Source organism: Haematobia irritans, chromosome 2, assembly GCF_050003625.1.
Source record: "Haematobia irritans isolate KBUSLIRL chromosome 2, ASM5000362v1, whole genome shotgun sequence".
NCBI lineage: Eukaryota > Metazoa > Arthropoda > Insecta > Diptera > Muscidae > Haematobia > Haematobia irritans.
This window is the reverse complement of record NC_134398.1, coordinates 51,489,374-51,511,480: the sequence shown is the minus strand read 5'-3', so window position 1 is coordinate 51,511,480 and position 22,107 is coordinate 51,489,374. Positions and strand designations below refer to the sequence as shown.

General features: G+C 33.8%; 2 protein-coding genes across 3 annotated transcripts in view; one reads left to right on the top strand and one right to left on the bottom strand.

Annotated features, from left to right (window-relative positions):
- Positions 1 to 13,685, top strand: part of Dus3 (Dihydrouridine synthase 3) — a gene marked incomplete in the record, with an annotated part of 23,146 nt that extends 9,461 nt beyond the window's left edge. The window contains 1 exon segment of the mRNA XM_075294050.1: positions 13,596 to 13,685.
- fbp (fructose-1,6-bisphosphatase) lies at positions 13,311 to 22,107 on the bottom strand. 2 transcript variants are annotated; one of them, XM_075294051.1, is made up of 4 exons: positions 21,949 to 22,094; positions 18,564 to 18,602; positions 14,219 to 14,562; positions 13,311 to 14,139 (listed from the first exon to the last, which is right to left on the bottom strand). In XM_075294051.1, exons 2-4 carry the CDS (start codon positions 18,577 to 18,579, stop codon positions 13,462 to 13,464), a joined length of 1,038 nt encoding a protein of 345 aa, XP_075150166.1. In that variant the 5' UTR covers positions 18,580 to 18,602; positions 21,949 to 22,094; the 3' UTR covers positions 13,311 to 13,461. The 2 variants fall into 2 exon arrangements, with proteins under 2 accessions (XP_075150166.1, XP_075150167.1); XM_075294052.1 differs by lacking the exon at positions 18,564 to 18,602 and having other exon boundaries at positions 21,949 to 22,107.

Below are 22,107 nucleotides of genomic sequence, written 5' to 3'. Positions count from 1 at the left end.
AAAAGAATGTAATCCCTCAAGAAAGAGATTCAAGGAACGCAGAAATACTTTATATATCCTTAAGAAATTAGGATCAGTGGACCCAAGCACGTTGTCGGCTAAGCAAAGCAATTATTTAAAATGTGTTCAATAATTCCTTATTGAAGCTTGCAAAAAGGAACGTTCGCCGAATAAGTTGCCAGCTTCTAAGACAAATTTATAGTTTTTAGTGTCCTTAGGTGTCCTGCTAGTACCAAGCGTTGTTGCGAGACTTTATCGCCCACTTTGACCCTTAAAGTTCGATCCCCAAGGAAACTTGAAACAATTCTAAGGATTTGTGCCGGAAAGCCAAATGATTGCATTTTGTATAAAAGTCCCTTTTGCCAAACAGTATCGAATGCCTTCGAAAAATCTAGGGCAGCCGCAATTGCCACTTTTCTAATATTGAGGCCTTTCACTATGTAATTCGAGAAAGCAGTTAACGCATGTGTCGTCCAGTATCCATATCTAAATCCAAATTGGCATTCCCTTAAAATTGCATTGTCCTCAATGTAATTATTTATCTTTTCTAGAATAAAATATTCCAATAATTTCCCAAATGGGGACAACAATGAAATCGGTCTATAAGTACTTCCTTGTGATGGGTCGGACCCAGGTTTGCCAACTGGTACGACCAAAGCTTCTTTCCAGCTTTTTGGATGATATCCTAAGTTCAGGCAATGGTTGTATAGTATCGTAAGAAATCCATACAACACATCTCAAGCCCACAAGACATTTTCGCTGGTCTTCTTTTAAGTGCAGAACCAATTTCTTTAGGCCTTATAAAGCCAGACGCATTCCGTAATTCTAAATTGCCAATTTGAGAGGCATCAGCTCTAAATTCAGCACTAAATGTAGCCACTGACGTATTGTCAGTGATTCCTTCCGTTGCACTCTCTACAGCACAACGAAATGAATCACTGATAAGTCCATTAGCTCGATGTGCATTGTGGACATGATCAGCTAAAAATTCAGCTTTACCTTGGTCGTCACCAATTGTCAAACCATTGGGCCCAACCAATGTGCCTATTGGGGCTTTATGAGCCAAACCAGCAGTTTTCCTTAGTTATTAATTAGATTATTTCTTTCACAATTGGAAATGGAATTTTCTATTATAATATCTAGATTATTGCCCTTATTAATGGAACACGCTATCTGTCACAACACCGATATAGTGTGCGACAAAGTCTCTTGCTTTCTCAAATAAATCTACTTATCCTGTCTGGCAATTTGATCAAACTTCTATCTCGCACCTCAAAACAAAGCACAGACGCCTTCAACACATCTATCAATTTGTGTACAATCAACATTTCTGTCCGTTGGTAGCATGTGACTATCAAGTCCATTTCGAAGTATAGTTTTAAAATGTTTAGTGTTCATACGTCCAAAGTCGAACATGGTTCGAACCTCAGAAGCTCTATGGTCGGATTCATAGTCCAATGATCTACACCATGGTCCCTGAAGGTCAACATCTGCAGATTTAATAAAAAAGCCAATAAACCTACCTGAACCAGGCTCCGGCCTCGTTGCTTTATCAGCACCTACTGCCATTAAATCTGGACAGCCTAAAATAAATTGAGATAATTTTCTCCCACGATCATCTATTATTCCACCACCCCATGATGGGTGGTTCGCATTGAAGTCACCCCCTAATAAGACGTCCCCTTGCGAGCAAAGACCCAAAATATTATCAAATTATGATTCACGAAATATTTTACGAGGGGGGAAATATATCGCAACAAAAAACATTTGCCTACCATTACTATTCCATATTTTAACAGCACACGTTTCCATCACGCAACAATTCAAGGGCAAAAATTCATATTTGATATTTTTCCTAATTAATATGGCCGTACCACCCCCATTCCTACCATCTGATCTATCTACTCTAAAGATAATATAACCATCTATATTAAAATTATGTCTTGATGTCAGCTTATGCTCTATTATAAAAACAATATCCGGTATATTTTCCACTATAAATAGGTTTAAAAAATGTTTCCGTAGAGAAATGATTGAATGGACATTTATTAAAACGCATTTCAACATTTACAATCCCTTAATATGTAGTAACAATCCTAGGATTGCACTTGCCCTTCCTTCCGCCGATTGTATCGCCCTAAATTGGGGGGCAAACGAATCTATATCTGTGCTGGGGCAGCCACAGAGGCATACGAAACCCCTCGTTGAGCAAATCTTGCAGCCCTTTCCATAACATTTGCCTTTGCAGCCACCTTCTTCTCCTCCAATTTTTCATAGCAATTTTTCTTGGGCATTCTTATAGTTGGCGGAGTGTCCGTCCACATTACAATTCGCGCAATGATATTTTGGCTGTTCTACCACAACCGAAGTCTCATCATTCATCAGTTCATTCGGATTGGTCAAACAATTACCCGGCCCATGTGACTGTGCGCATTTCACACATCTATATTGCATGTTGCAATTTGAGGACACATGCCCAAATCTCTGACAGTTAAAACACTGCGCTATTCCACGTAGTGTATCTCGACGAAGGTGGACCATGCATATATCCCCTATCAACTAACTATTTTTTCCCTTTCCTTTTTTCGGTAACAATAGATGCACTATTCTCCTCCTTATTCTCAGCTTTTGGTTTTTCACCTCCATCTTCACTTTCTGGCTTCTTCTTCTTTTCATTTATTACAATTGAGGCACCATTGTCTTCTTTAATTCTTTTCTTCATCGCTGTACCGAAGTCTTCGGCTACTTCGGCAGACCAATTATCTTCTTTTACGGAAACATTCTGCATTCATTTTTTCACCATATTTTTAATAACTTATTCTAAAGCCACCATCCTGGCTATTAGCGCTTTCTTTTCCTCTTCGCTTTTTTTTGTCATAACCCTCTATCACTCATGTTTGTATCACTCCGATTTGTATGATTTTTTTTGTATTGGAGATGATAATAAAAAAATAAAATACACGTATTTTTTAATTTTCATTTATTTTTTATTATTTGAAGAGAAACTTCCATAAATTGGTTGTGTTGTCAAACATTATTTGCCACCAAAAACAAAAAAAAAACGTAAAAGTGTTCAAAAAGAACATTCTACAATAAAGCTCAAACACTTACCTATCCAATTTATCAAGATTACACACAAAACATAAGCACAAAAATTTTTTATTATTTTTTGAAGTCACAGCAAACCGGCACTTTTTCGTAAATACCAATAGTCAATACAGAAATGTCAATTTCCAGCTAGTAGTACCACCTAATTGTTCTATTTTTACAAGTTTATTAGCTCAGTATGTAAACAACGGGATACAGTGCGTGATTGAGCTAAAGAAGTTATTTCTATTAATTTTTAGGCATTCGAACGGTATGTTGCCTACAGTCTACACTATGATATAGAGGGTTAATTTTATTTCTATAGAAAATTTTATCAAAATTTCATTTCCACAGAAATTTTTGTTAACCCTTATATTATGTTGGGGTCATTTGATGACCTACATCGCATTTTCCATCAGCCCATTTCTTACTGCTGGTAAATAAATAAAAGTTCTTACTAGTCAGTGCATGAATTGTTGACATGTACCGAATTCTTGCTGAGTAGTAAGAACCTTTAATTAAATTCCAACAGTAAGAAATGCTCTGATGAAAAATATGATGTGAGTCATTCAATGACCCCAACATTATATAAGGGTTAAAGTTTTCTTTCTAAAGAAAATTTTGTTAAAATTTTATTTCTATAGAAATTTTTGTTAAAATTTTATTTCTATAGAAAATTTTGTTAAAATTTTATTTCTATAGGAATTTTTGTCAAAATTTTATTTCTATAGAACATTTTGTTAAAATTTTACTTCTATTTCTGGTTAATTATCGTTGAATTTTTATTTTATTTTTAAATAAAATTTTAAGTTCTTTTTTGGTATTTCCATTTTTGATGTTAATCTGCTTAGATTTTACCTTATTTATTAGATTTAAGTTGTCCTTAATGGGAAATCATTATTGGTAAGTATTCCTTTAATTTTCTGTTCATTCCCGAAACGAAATCCAGGACCAATAATGTTGAACACTTTTCTGATGAAGTTCGTCGCAGTGTTGATTATAATTTGAATAAAAGTTAAGTAGACGTCCCGAAGCTGTTGGTCTTTGGTATCAATTTAATTTAAGTTGATTACCTTGTCTGTGTAGGTTAGGTTAGGTGGCAGCCCGATGTATCAGGCTCACGTAGACTATTTAGTCCATTGTGATACCACAGTGGGGAACTTCTATCTTATCACTGAGTGCTGCTCGATTCCATGTAAAGCTAGAGAAGCTTTGAAACACTCAGAAATATCACCAGCATTACTGAGATGGGATAATCCGCTGCTGAAAAACTTTTTGGTGTTCGGTCAAAGCAGGAATCGAACCCACGACATTGTGTATGCAAGGCGGGCATGCTAACCATTGCACCACGGTGTATTATTGCGTCAAGATATGACAGTTTTTCATCCTGTACCTCTTCCTTTGTTAATTGAATTTGTCGGTTGTAAGAGTTTAATGCGTTTAGTGTTTCTTCGACGTCTGACCCTTTTATTATCGTGAATATGTCATCTACATACTAAAGCGGACCTTAGACGGTCGGATAAACACCCCGACAGAGGTTCGTCTATTTGTTGTGTGTTCGTTCAAGTTTTGCCCTTACACTGCACGAACAAATGTGATGACAACATGAAAAAATAAGAAGAAGCATCAACAAACAATGAAGTTGTACGAAGATTTATGGGTGAAACCATTTTTTACTGAAAAACTGGAAGAAGATAATAAAAAAATCCTGGTATATGTGTCAAAACAATGATTCCTGAAGTAATCCACATTTAATATATTACAAATTACTTGAATTTCAAAATACTTGTCGCCTGGTTTCCCATTGATTGGAAGTGGAATTTTTCCACATTTTTGCCACAATACTGGTTTAGATTTATATATTTCTTTAATTTTCAACCAGAAATGGCGATCCATCATTAATTTCATTGCATAAATGCCTGTTTTTAATGTAAAAATAAATTTGTCTTTGATGTTTGTCGAACATCCCCTTACACTCAATGATTTGTACCACCCAACCAGAAAAAATCAGAGTTGTTTTGATTTTATGCCAACACGTCCCCACGACAGCCGAACACGACCTTATACAATCGGATTTGTCGCCGCAACGTGTTGTGTCGCAGGGTTTATCCGACCGTATAAGGTGCCCTTTAGTTACAATACGAGGCGTAGTTATCTCCTCAAATACGTCGTCCAAAGGTTAGGTTAGGTTAAAGTGGTAGCCCGATTAAATTTCAGGCTCACTTAGACTATTCAGTCCATTGTGATACCACATTTAACTAAAAGTACCTATTACATATGGGCACTTCTAGTCTTAACCACTGGACCTTCTCTATTATTTACTTTTGTGGAACCAACCAGATTGCTCCAAAAACATTAACAAACTGCTTAAGTTAACGTTTTCCAGGTCCGCCAGTAATCTAAAGCTATATGCTCCTAAAATTCGCTTACGCCTTACACAAAAAGCAGGACACTCACACAATAGATGTTTAATTGATTCCTTTTCCTCCACATCATGATAGCTTATACAATAGTCATTATACTTCGCACCTATAGTTTTTGCACATTCGCCATCAGGCAGCGACCCGTTATAGCAGATATCAGGAGTGCTATCTGACGACTTGAATGGGGCCATATTTGCTTGGTGTCGTTACAACCCTTGCAATTCTCCCATCGAATATTGGTCATCATAACAGCCTTCTCACGCAGTAAGAGCTTGCAGGTGGCCAGAGGCATACCAACAGATTCTAGTTCCCCTGGAATATGTAAGGTAGGTCCTAGCCTTGCTAACACATCTGCTTCGCAGTTCCTCAGTATGTTTCTATGGCCAGGCACCCATATTAGGTGAATATTGTACTGCTCAGCCATCTCGTTGAGGGATGTGCGGCAGTCTATGGCCGTTTTCGAGTTAAGGAACACAGAGTCCAAGGATTTTATTGCAGGTTGACTGTCTGAGTATGCCAATATTTGTTGGAACATTACTTCTCAGCCAATTCACCACCTCTCTTATTGCCAATATTTCAGCCTGAAAAATATTACAGTGATTATGTAGTCTTTTCGCTATTCGAATTTCCAGATCTTTAGAATATATATAGAAACCCCACTATATATCTGTTATTCCCCGGGGTCTGTGTACACCACGCCTCACTGTTGGGAATTAGAGTTTCAAATTTTTTGTCGAAAAGTGGTTTTGCCAGGGTGTAATCCACTACGTTAGGCACATCTGGCATTACTTTGAGGACCGAACTATGACCGTACATTTTTTCCGACCACAGCGATAGCTCGCGCAACCGCACAGCCGTTGTTGCAGCTGACTGTTTGGCCAAAATGTCTAAAGGCAATAGATGTAGCATGAGATTAAGGGAGTCTGTTCCTGTCTTACTAAATGCGCCTGAGATACATAAGCTCGTCATACGCTGAACTTTATCTAAACAAGTCGGTTTCTGAAGTGCCGGCCACCAGACTACAACACCATATAGCATTATAGGTCTAACTACTGCCGTGTATAGCCAATGCACAATTTTTGGTTTTAGTCCCCACTTTTTTCCTATTGCCTTTTTGCACGAGTACAAAGCTACCGTGGCTTTTCTCGCCCTCTTCAATATTAAGCTTAAAATTCAGCTTCCTGTCCAAAATAACGCCAAGGTATTTTGCACACTCACCAAAGGGAATCTCAGTACCCCCTAAGGAAATGGGCCTAACTGTGGGAGTTTTGCGATCTTTGCAGTACATGACTAGTTCTGTCTTTGCTGGATTTACGCCATGACCATTATCTTCCGCCCATTTCTCAGTCATCCGGAGAGCTCTCTGTATAATATCTCCGATTGTGGATGGTAATTTTCCCCTGACTGCTAACGCCACATCATCTTCGTATGCCACCACTTTTATCCGTTCTTTTTTTAGGGAAACCAGAAGGTTGTTTATAGCAACATTCCAAAGAAGAGGTGATAGAACTCCTCCTTGAGGAGTGCCTCTGTTCACATACCTTTGTATGCTTGCTTGCCGTAGTGTGGCTGAAATACGTCTCTTTATTAGAAGTTCGTCTAACAGCCTAAGTATACCTGGATCAACATTCAGAGTTGTCAGTCCATTTAATATCGAGCTCGGATGGACATTATTGAACGCCCCTTCGATGTCTAGAAACGTCACGATTGTGTATTCTTTGACAGATAGTGAGCTTTCAATAAAGCTGACTAGTTCATGCAATGCGGTCTCAGTAGACCTGCCCTTCGAGGATGCATGCTGTCGTTTCGAGAGCAAACTTGAATCCACGCCAGTTCTAAGATACATGTCTATCATCCTCTCCAGGGTCTTAAGTAGGAATGAGGGTAAGCTGATTGGTCGGAATTCCTTCGCACTCGAGTGAGAGGCTTTTCCTGCCTTAGGTATGAAGACGACTTTTGTTTCTCTCCATTTTATTATAGATTCCGACACAATTTCCTCGATAGGAAATGACCGCTGAGCCTCTGTTACACCGCCAGAACATGGTTCAACCGTCTGATTTCCAGGGAAGCGTGTGTCCAAAAGTACTTCCAACGTCTCCTCACTGGACGTTGTCCAATTTCCCTCCGATGTTTTAATGAAACCTGGAGCGGTGTTAGTGGATGCTAGTACCTTCCGTAGTCTGGAAGCCTCTGACGTATTCTCAATACTGCTACAGTAATCATCCCAAGAGTTTTGTTGAGACCTTCTCAGTTCTCGTTTATATGCTCTCAGATTCATCTTGTAAGTGCCCCAATCTTCCGGAGCTCTTGTGGACTTTGCTTTGTTAAAGAGCTTCCTTCAGGATTTCCTCATATTACTTAACTCCGTAGCCCACCATGGCGGCCGATTTTTTCCCCTTGGCTTTCCTCTAGGGCAAGCAGCTTTCAGTGAAGGCCTTAGTAATCCGCTCCACTGCGTGTTCGATATCTTGCACAGTGCTCATATTTGTCTCTGGCATTTCCGGTATCATCAAATTGAACGATTCCCTATACCTATTCCAATCAGCTTTCCTAACATTTGGCGGAAATATGGTCTTTGAAGTACGAACAGCCAATCTGAAACTGATGTAGCGATGATCTGAGAAGCTATGTTCCCTCAAAACTTGTCACTCAGATATCTTATCATTCAGTTCCGGAGAGGTCAAAGTGACGTCCAAAACCTCTTGCCTGTTTCTGGTGACGAAGGTTGGTACATCTCCCTTATTGCAAACTACCAGGTTAGTACGCAAAATAAACTCTATTAGCGACTCTCCCCTTGCATTAGTATCACTACTTCCCCAAATACTATGATGTGCATTTGCATCGCATCCCATAATGAGTTTTGTCTTTGTTTTTAGTGACTCCTCAACTAAGGTCTTAACGGCACAGGGTGGCATCTGCCTATCATGTCCCATGTAGACTGAAGATACCCAATATTTGCATTTGGATATCTCTAGACTGACTACGACAGTGTCCGCATTGCTCAATGAAGGAAGCAGAAACAAGTTTAGTTCGTTTTTAGCATTTATACATGTTCGATTTATATCGTTACCGGTATTATGCAAAAGTTTGAAACCCGGAGTGCTTAATTCACAGATGTTGTTCTTATATATGTAAGGTTCTTAAATAAGAACTATATCTATGTCTCCTTTAATCAGGAGAACTTTTAAGGCAGCACAAGCGGCCTTACAATCCATCCAAATTTTCAACCACCGTCACATCAGCCGCTTCAATTTGGTTATCAAGGGCTTCCTCTTCACAGATCTCGGTGACTCGCAACAATCCGCGGTTCAGCTTTGGTGAGGTTTAGGAGACATAAAACCTGCAGACTATGGCATATGATTTTCGCCATAGTCTGCAGGTTTTATGTCTCCTTCGGCTTCGCTAGGAGATTTTTTCGCTGCTGACTCTACCGGAGGCTTGTCCGTTTCGGAATCCTTTGGCTGATCGCTTTTGTATACCTTCATATGGATATCATGAAAGCCATAACTTACAAGTCCTTGGGTCTGGGCTAGATGTGGCAGCGACTCTATGTTTAATATAAACACCGCATGTCGTCTTGGTCCACCCACCTCATCCAAACGACCAACCTTCCAATCGGCGGTTGGAAGATCTGGGTTACATTCTATTAGTCTCTCTAGTATTGACTCAGGATCAGGAAGGTTTGCCGGTATATATGCATGTGCTCTAGGTTTAGCCAGTATGTCTTTTTTATCGACTAACTCCAAAGCGGCTCCTTCCCAAACTTCACCAATTAGCATCAATTCAGCTTTAAAGTAATCCATAGACCTCTGGTCCGCAAAAGCTATTAACTTATATCGTCGTTGATACCATCCAGCATCTTGCCGTCGAGGACTTGGTCCGGGAAACTTTTTTCGCACCTCTGAGTAGACCCCAGACATCGCGTTCTTAATTTCCCCCCATTTTTGCCTTGGAATCATACCGTCCAATGCTCCTTTATTAATAATAGCCATCACAAGGCTGTCTTTTGCAACTGAGGCAAACGATCTTTGATCCCGTTTAGCGGATGGCAGATCATCCGGTGATCGTTCCCTTTTTCCAGCTTGAAGAATTCCTTGAGCCCATTTTAAGGAATCGCTTTGCTTAGCCGACAACGTGCTTGGGTCGACTGATCCTAATTTCTTTAGGATAAACAAAGCATTTCTTCGTTCCTTGAATCTTTTTCGAGAGGGATTGCCTCCTTTTGATGTCGTCACCTTAGAAAAGGTTCGACTTGCCAAAGTGTCACCTCCAGTCGACCCGTCTACAGGTCGACTAATTGGGCCTGACTCTTGGTCGCTGCCTAAATTTATAACTTTGGTCGTTATCCGTCCACTGGGCCCTTGAGTTAGCAACCCAGTGGATGACTTTGAATTTCGCTACATGGTTGTTTATTATTTCCACCACACGTGAAATTCGTAATAAGTACTTATTACGATGAAATACTCAGCTATTAGAAAACACGTCCGTTCAGTTCGACGGTTGAATAAGAGTCGTCCAAAAGTTCCTCCATAATTATATCCGCTATAATAGGCCATGGGTATGCCTTTTAGTTGTTCATAAACCTTGTCCTCAAATTCGAAATATCTTGTATCCTTAATGTAAAAGATTACTAAACCTTTGAATACATCATTTGGTATTTTTTGTAAAGGGTGGTTAAATTGTAAGGGCCGATGTTGAATGTGAACCACACCTAAACGCCAAGTTTTTTCCGAATTTTATTTGACATTTTTCTCTATTTCAGACTTGCTCAATTTGAACCATGGAGAGATACGCAATCCAACAACGTGTTAAAGTTATCCAGACTTATTATGATGTGGATGATCAATTTTCGAAGAAAATCATCTACAGTGATGAGATACATTTTCACCTCAGTGGATTCGTCAATAAACAGAATTGCCGCATTTGGGCGAATGAGAATCCAAGAGTGATTGTCGAAAAACCAATGCACTCACAAGGAGTGACTGTTTGGTGCGGTTTATGGGCTGGCGGCATCATCGGGCCGTATTTTTTTTCCAACATGGGACCGGTCAGGCAGTTACTGTGAATGGTGTTCGCTATCGTGAGATGATAACGAACTTTTTATGGCCCGAATTGGAAGATATGGATGTGGACGATATGTGGTTTCAGCAGGACGGTGCCACTTGGCTCTTTTGCGCAACAAATTCAATGGCTGTGTTATCTCACGTAATGGCGATGCCAATTGGCCGCCAAGATCATGTGATTTGACACCGTTGAACTTTTTTCTTTGGAGTTATTTGAAAGAAAAGGTGTACGTCGATAAGCCAGCAACAATTCAAGAGCTAAAGGATGAGATAATACGGCACTAAACGGCATAGAACATCCATTATGCCCCAGCGCCATCGAAAATTTGGACCATCGGATGAAGGTGTGCCACCGAGGTCGCGGCGCCCATTTGGCCGATATTTTGTTCCATACATAATTTAGTAATACCAATATATCATAATAAAATAAAATTACAATAATTTCCTAAATAGTTTGTGTTTTATTCACAATCAACATCGGCCCTTGAAATTTAACGATATTTTCATTTTATTTTTTCTCGACGTTTCGCATGGTGTGGGCTTCAGCTTCATCACGAGAGTGTATTTATTTTGGATTTTGATTCTGTTTACATTATGAAAATTACTTATATTACTATAAAAACTGGACATATTATTTTATATTACTATAAAACACGACACTAATAATATTAATAATTGTACAATATGAGGGAGTCAAATCTAAACTTAATACTGTCTCACAGAATGTTCCTTGTCAAGTTATCCCCGATAAAATATCGACAAACACCGAAGTGAATGGCACCCATAACATTCCCCGAAAATTCCAAGAAAATCAAGAAACTTTCCTTCAATTGTGGTTCCCTCTCCGTCCAAATACCCAAACAACAGCTACATGCACTGCCTTTGTAAATTTCACGAAAATTCGGTTCGGAAGAGAGGTGTATAATGCCTTTAGGTAATCCAGGGATATTTCCTCCCAAGCAGATTTTATGCCTATAATGAGCGATTCTTTATCTTCGTATTGTTTTCCTCCTTCATGTACTTTCCGTGAAAGCCATCCCCAAGCATTTTCAATTATATTTAGGTCTGGGGAATAAGGCGACCATTTCAATAACTGCACATTTTGGCTTTCAATGAATGATTTTACTTGTCGGGCGGTATGTATTGGTGCATTATCTTGTTGTAGAATCCAAGGAAGAGGTCCAAACAAATCGCTAAACTTTGGAAAGGCTGTTTCTAATATTTCTTTGTAAGTATTTCCATTCATTTTTGTGCTCTGGAAGCTTAATTCGATGGTTCCAAAGTAGCTGATTGCCCCCCACACCATAACACCTCCTTGTCTGCTATGATGACGGGTCAAATAACGTTTTTCTTTTCTTAAATCATGGAAATAATAATTATATCCATCAGGACTGTCAAGATTAAACTTTTTTTCGTCGGTAAATATCATTATTCTCCAGTCAGTTTGCAATGGTCCTTGGTCTACCGTCCATGTCATGTGATCTCTTGCAAACTCGAGTCGATGGTTTTTTCGTGCAGAATTTAAAGGAGGCTTTTTGACCAATTTCAAACGTTTCAAATGTCCGGCACTCAAAATTACTCGACGTACGGTGGATTTGCTAGCTTGAACGCTGACATTGTGTTTAATTTTTGAAATTGATTTTCCCGAAGTAGAAGCACATCGGATGATACGCCGTCTTTCTGCTGCTGATGTTGCTTTTGACATATTGTGACAAAATTTTTTAAAGAAATAAAATTTTGAAAAAATTTGCTACAGAAATAAAATTTTTACAAAATTTTCTATAGAAATAAAAGTTTGACAAAAAATTTCCATAGAAATAAAATTTTGACAGAATTTTCTATAGAAATAAAATTTTGACAAAAAATTTTTATAGGAATAAAATGTTGACAAAAAAATTCTATAGAAATAAAATTTTGACAAAATGTTCTATAGAAATAAAATTTTGACAAAATTTTCCATAGAAATAAAATTTTGACGAAATATTGTATAGTAATAAAATTTTGGCAAAATTTTCCATAGAAATAAAATTTTCACAAAATTTTCTATAGATATAAAATTTTGACAAAATTTTCTATAGAAATAAAATTGTGACAAAAAATTTCTATAGGAATAAAATTTTGACAAAAAATTCTATAGAAATACAATTTTGACAAAATTTTCTATAGAAATAAAATTTTGACGAAATTTTGTATAGTAATAAAATTTTGACAAAATTTTCTATAGAAATAAAATTTTGGAAATATTTTCAATAGAAATAAAATGGTGACAAAATTTTCTATAGAAATAAAATTTTGACAAAACTTACTATAAAAATAATTTTTTTAAATAGATTTTTTATTTAATTTGGATTGTTTACCTGTGTTTAACTATATTTTATAAACTATATTTTATGATAAAGTAAAACTCAAATAAAAAACATCTGGAGTTGTTTTATTAATTACCTCCAGCTGGACTAAAACCAAAAATATAATTAGATTTTGTTTAGTACATTTTTGGCAAAAAATCAATCAAAGACCACAAACATTTAGAGGTCGTGATGAAATGGATGAACATTAAAAAATTTAGAAAATGGTAATTCACCCAATTCTCAGGATTTGTGAAATGCTCTTAGGTTCAGTTCCAGATGGTTGCCCAAACACAAAGCTAATTCGTATTAACATTTTTATGTTAATTATACTCGAAATGTAAATAGATATATTTATATATAGTTGAATATGTAGATAATGTGTATGAGAATTGTTGTTTTTAATGAAAATTTATTTCAAATTTATTTGGAAAATTACAATACAAAAATTACAAAATTAAATTATTTGAAAACATTGTCGTACAGTCAAGTAAAAGTAAAAACTTAATCTAATCACAATTTTTTATTGAAATTCACTTGTATTCAAGACTTCTGATAGTAGCTTAGAGCTTCTTCGACGTCCTTTTTGGAACCCAAAAATATGGGAGATCTTTCATGGATTTTTTGTGGTACAATATCCAAAATAGAGATTTTACCATTGCTTGCCAAACCGCCAGCTTGAATCATCAAATAGGCCATTGGATTGCACTCATATAACAAACGTAGTTTTCCATTTGGGGCAGATTTGGTAGCAGGATAAATGAAAATACCACCATATTTGATAGTACGATGGACATCGGCCACCATGGAACCAACATAGCGGGCACCATAGGGTTTGCCTTTAGTAGGGTCTTTCTTGGCAGCTATATAATTGAAAACTCCAGCTTCCCAATCGGACGCATAACCCTCGTTAATGGAATAGATTTTGCCCTTTTCTGGAACACGCATATTGGGTTCGGTTAGAATAAATTCACCAATTGCCGGATCGTACATGAAACCATTAACACCAGAACCATGACCCAAACTTAAAACAATGGCAGTGGCAGAACCATATAAAGCATAGCCAGCAGCAACAATTTCCCTGCCAGGTTGTAAAGCATCTTGAACTGTGGGTACACCTTCAGTGGTTTTGCGATAAATGGCAAAAATTGAACCAATTGAGACCAAACAATCAATGTTTGAGGAACCATCCAAAGGATCGAAACATACGATATATTTGCCCTAAAACAAAACAAAAAAAGAAAAGAAATATTAAAAACATATATTAGCTCTGGAAAATTAACTGATCTTATCTGCATACCTGTTTATCAGTCTCTACTTCAATGACATTTTCATTTTCTTCGGACACCATCAAACAGGTGGTGTAGGAGGATTTCAACATATTGATGAATAGCTCATTCGATAAAACATCCAATTTTTTCACCTCCTCTCCTTGGACATTTACATCACCAGCAATGCCATGGAGCTTAGCAATACCAGCCTTACGTACCGCTGAGGCAATGGCTTTAATTGAAGTCTGAATACAATTCAAGAGTTGTGACAAATCACCGGTGGCATGTTTGAATTTTCTTTGTTCCTGCAACACAAAACGTGTCAGTGTCATGCAATTGGAATCAAAGCCTGGACCTTGTTGTGTCATATTGGCTATAAACAAAAAATTAATACAGAAATTAATTTGGATGCTTAGTAATCGAATTGTTTTTTTATTAAAACAGGCAATAAAGCAAAACATAGTATTTACAGGCACAAAAAGATAAAAGGGAAAGGTTTGGGCTAGTCAGACAGACAGAGAGCAAAAGAGAGTGAGAGAGAGAGAGAGTAAAAGTATTACTTATTATGCAAACATAAAATAATATTGCAAAGATATATGATAAGCAAATTATTTCCAGAGAAATGTGAAGGCTAGACAGACATACAGGGAGCTAGAGTGGAAAAAACTCTACTTGGATAAAAAGCAAATTATTATGCTAATGTTATTATAATTTTATTATTGCAATATCATATGGGGTGAGTGATATTTCTTGTTATATTACATATAATAAAATAAAATTTAATAACAATTATTGAAAACAAATATTAAGCAAGCTATGTAGAGCAAATGATGTGATAAATTTTAATTATTTTTTTTTTAAATATTTACAAAGTTAAAATTTATTGAAAGAAAGAAAGAAAACGAGAATTAAAATAAATTAATGATCCCATTAAAAAATTAATGGGTTTAAGTTTTAAAATTGACTTGTTTTGAAACTATTAATTTTTTAATTGAAACTATAAAGTGTGCTTACTAAATGATTTTTCAAAGTCGACTACCAATTTATCTGTAAAAATTTAAAATTTTTTTATATTTATTTTTGCACAAAAAATATTATTTTCGACCAAAAAGCTTCTATACAAATAAAATTTTAACAAAATTTTGTATAGAAATAAATTTTTATCAAAATTTTATATAGAAATAAAATTTTGACAAAATTTTCTATAGAAATAAAATTTTGACAAAATTTTCTATAGAAATGAAATTTGTAAAAGATTTTCTATAGAAATAAAATTTTTAGAAAATTTTCTATAGTAATAAAATTTGTAGAAAATTTTCTATAGAAATAAAATTTTTAGAAAATTTTCTATAGAAATAAAATTTTTAAAAAATCTTCTATAGAAATAAAATTTTTAAAAAATTTTCTATAGAAATAAAATTTTTAAAAAATTTTCTATAGAAATAAAATGTTGACAAAATTTTCTATAGAAATAATATTTTGAGAAAATTTTCTATAGAAATAAAATTTTGACAATAATATATAGAAATAAAATATAGAAATAAAATATAGAAATAAAATTTTAACAAAATTTTCTATAGAAATAATATTTTGAGAATATTTTCTATAGAAATAAATGTTGACAACGTTTTCTTTTTATTGATACTATAAAGTGTGTTTACTAAATGATTTTTCAGTCGATTTCAAATTTAACTGTAAAAATTAAATTTTTTTTATATTTATTTTTTTGCAAGAAAATATAATTTTCGAACAAAATGCAAAACATAATACCATAATGAAGCTTAAACTAAATATTATTAGGCAAACTTAAAATTATTTTGTAAAAAGCAATAAATAGGACAAGCGATATTATATGTTATAATCTACATATAAAAAAATAAATTTAAAAATAATACGACAGTTACAACGGAAGCATAGAAATGTTCAAGTTTGTTCTGTGGCTCACGTGATTGTTTGCGACTGAATATCCCTAAATTTAGGGCAATAATAACCCAGCAAAAAATTTTGAAGTTCTCCTAAAGGCATAACTTTAAAAGCACTTCCGAAAGTGTCCTCCCAAAGATGTTCTCTATTTTAACTACACAGGAAGTTCTTTTAATTCAATTTTTTATAACTCGCTTTTTTCATATTTTAATGGGTAATTTTAACTTTTTTTGTTAAAAACAGAGTAGAAATTAATAAAAAGGAACAAATTATTAAAATACGGTCGATATAAATGGTAAATATGTTACATTCTAGAAAAATTGCGAATTTTTGAAAATATTCGAGGTCAAACATTTCAGACAAGTGTTAAAATGCACTGAAAATCATAAAAAATTATACAAATTATTTATTTAGCAAAATATAACACAATTTTTTAATTCACATTCAAAACACTGAATTCGGATCACATTTTAAGAAGAGAGGCATATTCAGTGCAACGGTTGTTGAAATGGTGGACATCCGTCCTATGACAAGCCCATGTTAAATTCAAAAAGAACATTTTCGCTCCTTTTTTGGCGACGCTTTTTTTGCTGGGAAGGGAATTCTCAAACATTTATAGTTTTATAGTTATATTTTTATATTTCCTTGTCAAATAATATATCATAAAAGATATCAGCTTTAAAATGTTTTCCAAAAGATTTTCAAGGACTAAAAAAATATGTGTGGGAAGATAATTTTAAATTTAAAATTACATTAGATTTAATTTTTCAGATTCGAATTTAAGTTTATAACTCATCAACATTACATATCCAAATTAAAATTATTTTCGGGTGATTTTACACTAGTGTGACCACTGTGGGAAAGCCGCTCGATATCAGCTTTAAAATGTTTTCCAAAAGATTTTCAAGGACTAAAAAAATATGTGTGGGAAGATAATTTTAAATTTAAAATTACATTAGATTTAATTTTTCAGATTCGAATTTAAGTTTATAACTCATCAACATTACACATCCAAATTAAAATTATTTTCGGGTGATTTTACACTAGTGTGACCACTGTGGGAAAGCCGCTCGAAACTTCTAGCTTTCGATAGCTATTTGTTCATACACTCAGAAAAATGTGTTAAAGAAATTTCCACTTTTATTTTAGAACATGATATACAATCTTTCGACTGAGGGTTGAGAGAGTTGAAATTTTAAAATTTGGAAGAAATCACTTTTTCAATAAGGATAAAATCTTTCATTTTGAAATCAAAATGTTACTGTATTAAAAAATCGATTTCGGTATAAAATTTTTTTTTTGTTATTTATTGAAATTTATATTTATGTTTATTTATTTTCTGTTTTTATATGAAATATGTTTGTTTTTATTTAGTTTTAAACAAAAACTTATTTCCATTTAAATTATTATTGATAAATTAAAATCTTAATTTTTAAAGAATTTCACATTTTTATTTTAGAACTTGAAATACAATCTTTGAACTGGGAGTTTAGGGAGTTGAACTTTTTAAATTTCGAAGAAACTCACTTTTTCAATAAAAATAGAATCTTTTATTTTGAAATCAAAATGTTACTGAATTCAAAAATCGAATTTTGTATAAAAAATATTTTTTTTGTTATTTCTTGAAATTCATATTTATGTTTATTTATTTTCCGTTTTTATATGAAATATTTTTATTTTTTTTTTTAATTTTATACAAAAAAAATCATTATGGGTTTTGTATATTCAATTTTGGCTTTTATATAAAATAAATACTTTTATTTTGTTTTTAACTTGACTCTGATATATCTGACAATAGAATTACTGCTGCAGTAAGCCCAAAGCAGTCGAATGGTACACATTGGTCTAAAATACTTAAACCATAAAAAAAACAATTAGGAGTTTTTGATTCTGCAATAACATTTGTAAATTAGTAAGTCACCCTTTTTAACTTATAACCCACACGGAGATCATAATTTACAATGACAGTGTGGCCAACATAAATATATGCCCTGGACGTTTGATGAAACAAGCAAACATTTCCCTTTTTCAGCAGACAAAAACTGCTGTTTTAACAAACATTTTTGCTGTTATGAATAAAATAATTTTTTTTTTGGTGTACTTTCAAAATTAAAGACTGACCAATTGATGACTCTGCATCATCTCATCAGGTAGCCCTTTGAGAAATACCAGATTTTTTTTAGCATCGAACTCTTGAAACTACAGCAATGTGACTGTAGCAGATTGCAAATGATATTTGCATTTAGTAGTAAACTTTTTCTACGTGTTAGGAAGTTAGTTTAAATATAATATAAAGCTACGACATTCACATGAACCTCAGAACAAACTAGAATATAGCGAAATTACTACATATATGTTATATGTACATTTTGTTACTCTACAAATATGTTTTTAAATGACAATGAACAAAACTACTAAATTTGTTTCAAAAACGGATGTTTTGAAACTTACAATCCTTGGAAGCCATTTTGAAATATGATTTTCCTTAACCTGTGTAAAGCATAAATTAAAAAATGTATATATTTTATATTAAAAATTGAATTGAGTAAATAATAATTATATAATAAAATAAAGAAAATTTAATTATGTTATGATTTTCAATATATACAAAACATAAATCCGTTTTAAACATCAGTCATCAGTCTGATGTTTTTCAATATTACTACAATAGTGTAGTAATATTAAAAAAAAAAATAGTATACTACACCCATAGGAAAAATGATAAACGGCGTGTACGTTTAAAACGATCCGTTCATGAAAGTGAATCAGCACAAACGAAGAACAGACGTTGTTAAAATCATAACAATCAGCATTCATGACCAGAAAACGTCATGGTTACGAATTTATATAAAAAGATTATGGTGACTTCATGAACTCGTGGACGCCCGTTGACATAACCATGAATATTACGTTTTGATTTTTCGTGAACGTTTCCGTTCATTTTGTTACCATCCTTTCACAATTTTGGAACGTAATTTTTTTTATTAGTGTACGGAAAAAGTTTTTTTTTCGTGAACGTTTCCTTTCATTTTGTTACCATCCGTTCACGATTTTGGAACGTAATTTTTCTATTGATGCATAGAAAAGGTTTTCTTTGCTTAAAATAACATAGTAAAGAAAATTAACCGTGCAGAAATAAACTGATTTTCGCATTATAATCGGTTTATTTCTGCGTTTACTTGTTTTTAAATAGTTACAAAAATGAATGAAAACACACATTCCCATTAAATGTTCACAAAACCTGTATGAAAAACCTGAACATTACGTTTTGATTTTTCGTGAATGTTTCCGTTCATTTTGTTACCATCCGTTCACGATTTTGGAACGTATTTTTTTCTATTAGTGTACGGAAAAGTTTTTTTCGTGAACGTTTCCTTTCATTTTGTTACCATCCGTTCACGAATTTTGGAACGTAATTTTTTCTATTATACTACGTTCGTACTATACACGAAATCCTCGTAAACGAGGATTTTGGCCAAAATCCTCTTAGATCTCAATAGATTTGCTATAGGCAAATATAGGGATGCCAAATTTTGAAGAGGCAAAAAGAGTACTTCCAGCGTATAAAAAGAGTACATACGAAAAAAAGAGCACACTTTTTCAAATAAAATAAAAACATTTAATTCCAATTTATTGAAATATAATTCATTTAAACATAACAAAAAGGTTCATAACATAAACATAAAATAACCCACTTTCAACTCAAGCTAATTTTCTTACAATACTTTGTAAGTCATTTTTTGGTGTTTTTGTGAAAAATGTTATTGAAAGGAGTTTGTTTACATTTAGAAAAGAGTTTAAAGTCTTCTTCGACTCTGATATATAAAGTAAAACACTATTTAATTAGAAAATAACGGCGTAGGAAAATCTCGTAGTGTGACATTTACGTATGTTCAGTTTACTTTTACCATTTATTTAATCGCGGTGGTGTAATATTGGTTGTGATGCATAAGAAGAGCACAAAAAGAGTACTTAACTAAAAATAGAGCACTTTTGCGTGCTCTTTTAGCCTATCTTGTTTTAAGAGCACATTTTGTAAAAAAGAGCACATGTGCTCTTTAAAAGAGCACGTCTGGCATCCCTAGGCAAATATCAGCTGGCTCGTAGAGGATTTCAACAAAATCTCTTACAAAATCCCTTTACAAACAGCTGTTAAATCCTCAAATCTACGAAATCTCGTTATTTTGCCAGTCCGAACCCTTGAGATTTATAAAGAGATTTTGGTTCTAAATAGCGAAATTTTTTATTTATTTCTAAAGTAAAATTGATTCGATACCATACAAATAATACGATGAAGAAAGGTACTAATTTCAATAGTTGGCACATTTACGCATGAATACTATATAGTTTTGTGAGTTTTGAAAATGTTCGTCACTATGATTTATTTTACGTTTTATAAATAGAACGAAAAGAAATTGAATAGAAAATATGATGACTTCTTTTGCTTTTGTTGATTTACTGTGCACCGATGACGATACAGATAACACAAAGATTTTTGATGCAATTTCTAATTCACAGGATTTTCTAATCAACATTTTCTAATCTATAACAGAATGACCTTTAGAAATATTTTCAATGATAAAAATTATTATGAAACTAATATAAACAATAAGAACAAAGTGATTCTAGACAGGTTTACCACTTTTTGCTATAAATTTGCATTTACTGTATTCTTGTATTTTTAATCCGAAGGGTTTTAAGTTTATTTGTGAGATTCTGGTTTTACAGTTTATGTTGAGTTAATAAAAAAATAAGAAATTTTGTATATTTTAAAAATTTCAATTTTTAAAATTTTGTGCATTTTATTACAGAAGAAAAATAAGGAAAGTTGTCGCCGGTGTGTAAACACAATCAAAACGACAGTCGGGCGAATATGGTAAATAGGATGGGTTTAACATTTATTAGCTTTTTTTTGTTTTCAAACAGAAAAGGTAAACATTGGACGTTTTGTAGTTTACACCGAATATTATTAGTTGACCATAAAATGAGCTGTTAGGTTGTTGATTTATTTTGTTTCAACTTAAGATTGGAACACCTCGCTTTTGACCAACTAAAAAATGAACTTGCCTGTGTGATCCAATTTTAAAATTCAAATTCTCAAGTTTTGAATGTTCGCCTTTTCTGTTTGTAAACAGAAACAGCTGTTAAATATGACAAATGCGAGAAATCTTATTTTCTCCACCATGAACACTTTAGTTGTGATTTTGTTACAAAAAATTTTTCTTGGCTGTATTGTGCACGCAGTATTATTTTTATTTCGTCACGGCTTGGCTATCTTGTTCTAAAATGATATATTTTTTCTTGCAGCGAGACGGTACCTCCTGGAGTGTTGATAAATTTTATGTAGCTTATTTGAAAAAACTATGCGATAGTTCGAATATTTACTTATACATACATATTCATTGTGACCTTTAGTTTTTAATTTATACAATGTCAAGGTCATATACGCATTAAGATTGTTTGCGTATATTTCTTCCCATTATCTCAGAAATTCACAGACACACAGTCTTGAATTAATAGCATTTTCATGTTTTGCAGACGTTTATCAGTACTAGCTTTTACGAAACTAAAAACAAGTTATATTTCATCAACAACACACCAAGCCACTCACTTTCATTTGGATATATTTAATTAATTTATTTATAAATATCACACGTGTTTACTCAAACTATTTTCACTTTTTGAATGCTCAAAAATCGTTACTTATACATATGTATTTGACAACATAGTATGTTGTCTGTTTGTATTTTCATTTATTAATATTTTTTTCTTTTAATAGAGTTATTCCATAGTAAGGTATTCGTTATCTATGAAGTTGGTCTATCTGTCTACTTACAATGTGGTTTGAGTTGTATAAATTGTAATAGATAACTTTGGGAAGTTTCAAAATCCTTAGCTTAGACCGAACGGCTTTGTTATGTGAGAGGGTCTGTTACCCACGAGTCAAGACTCCAGACTGATTTTTTGCTGTTTGTTTAGCATGAACGAAAATACA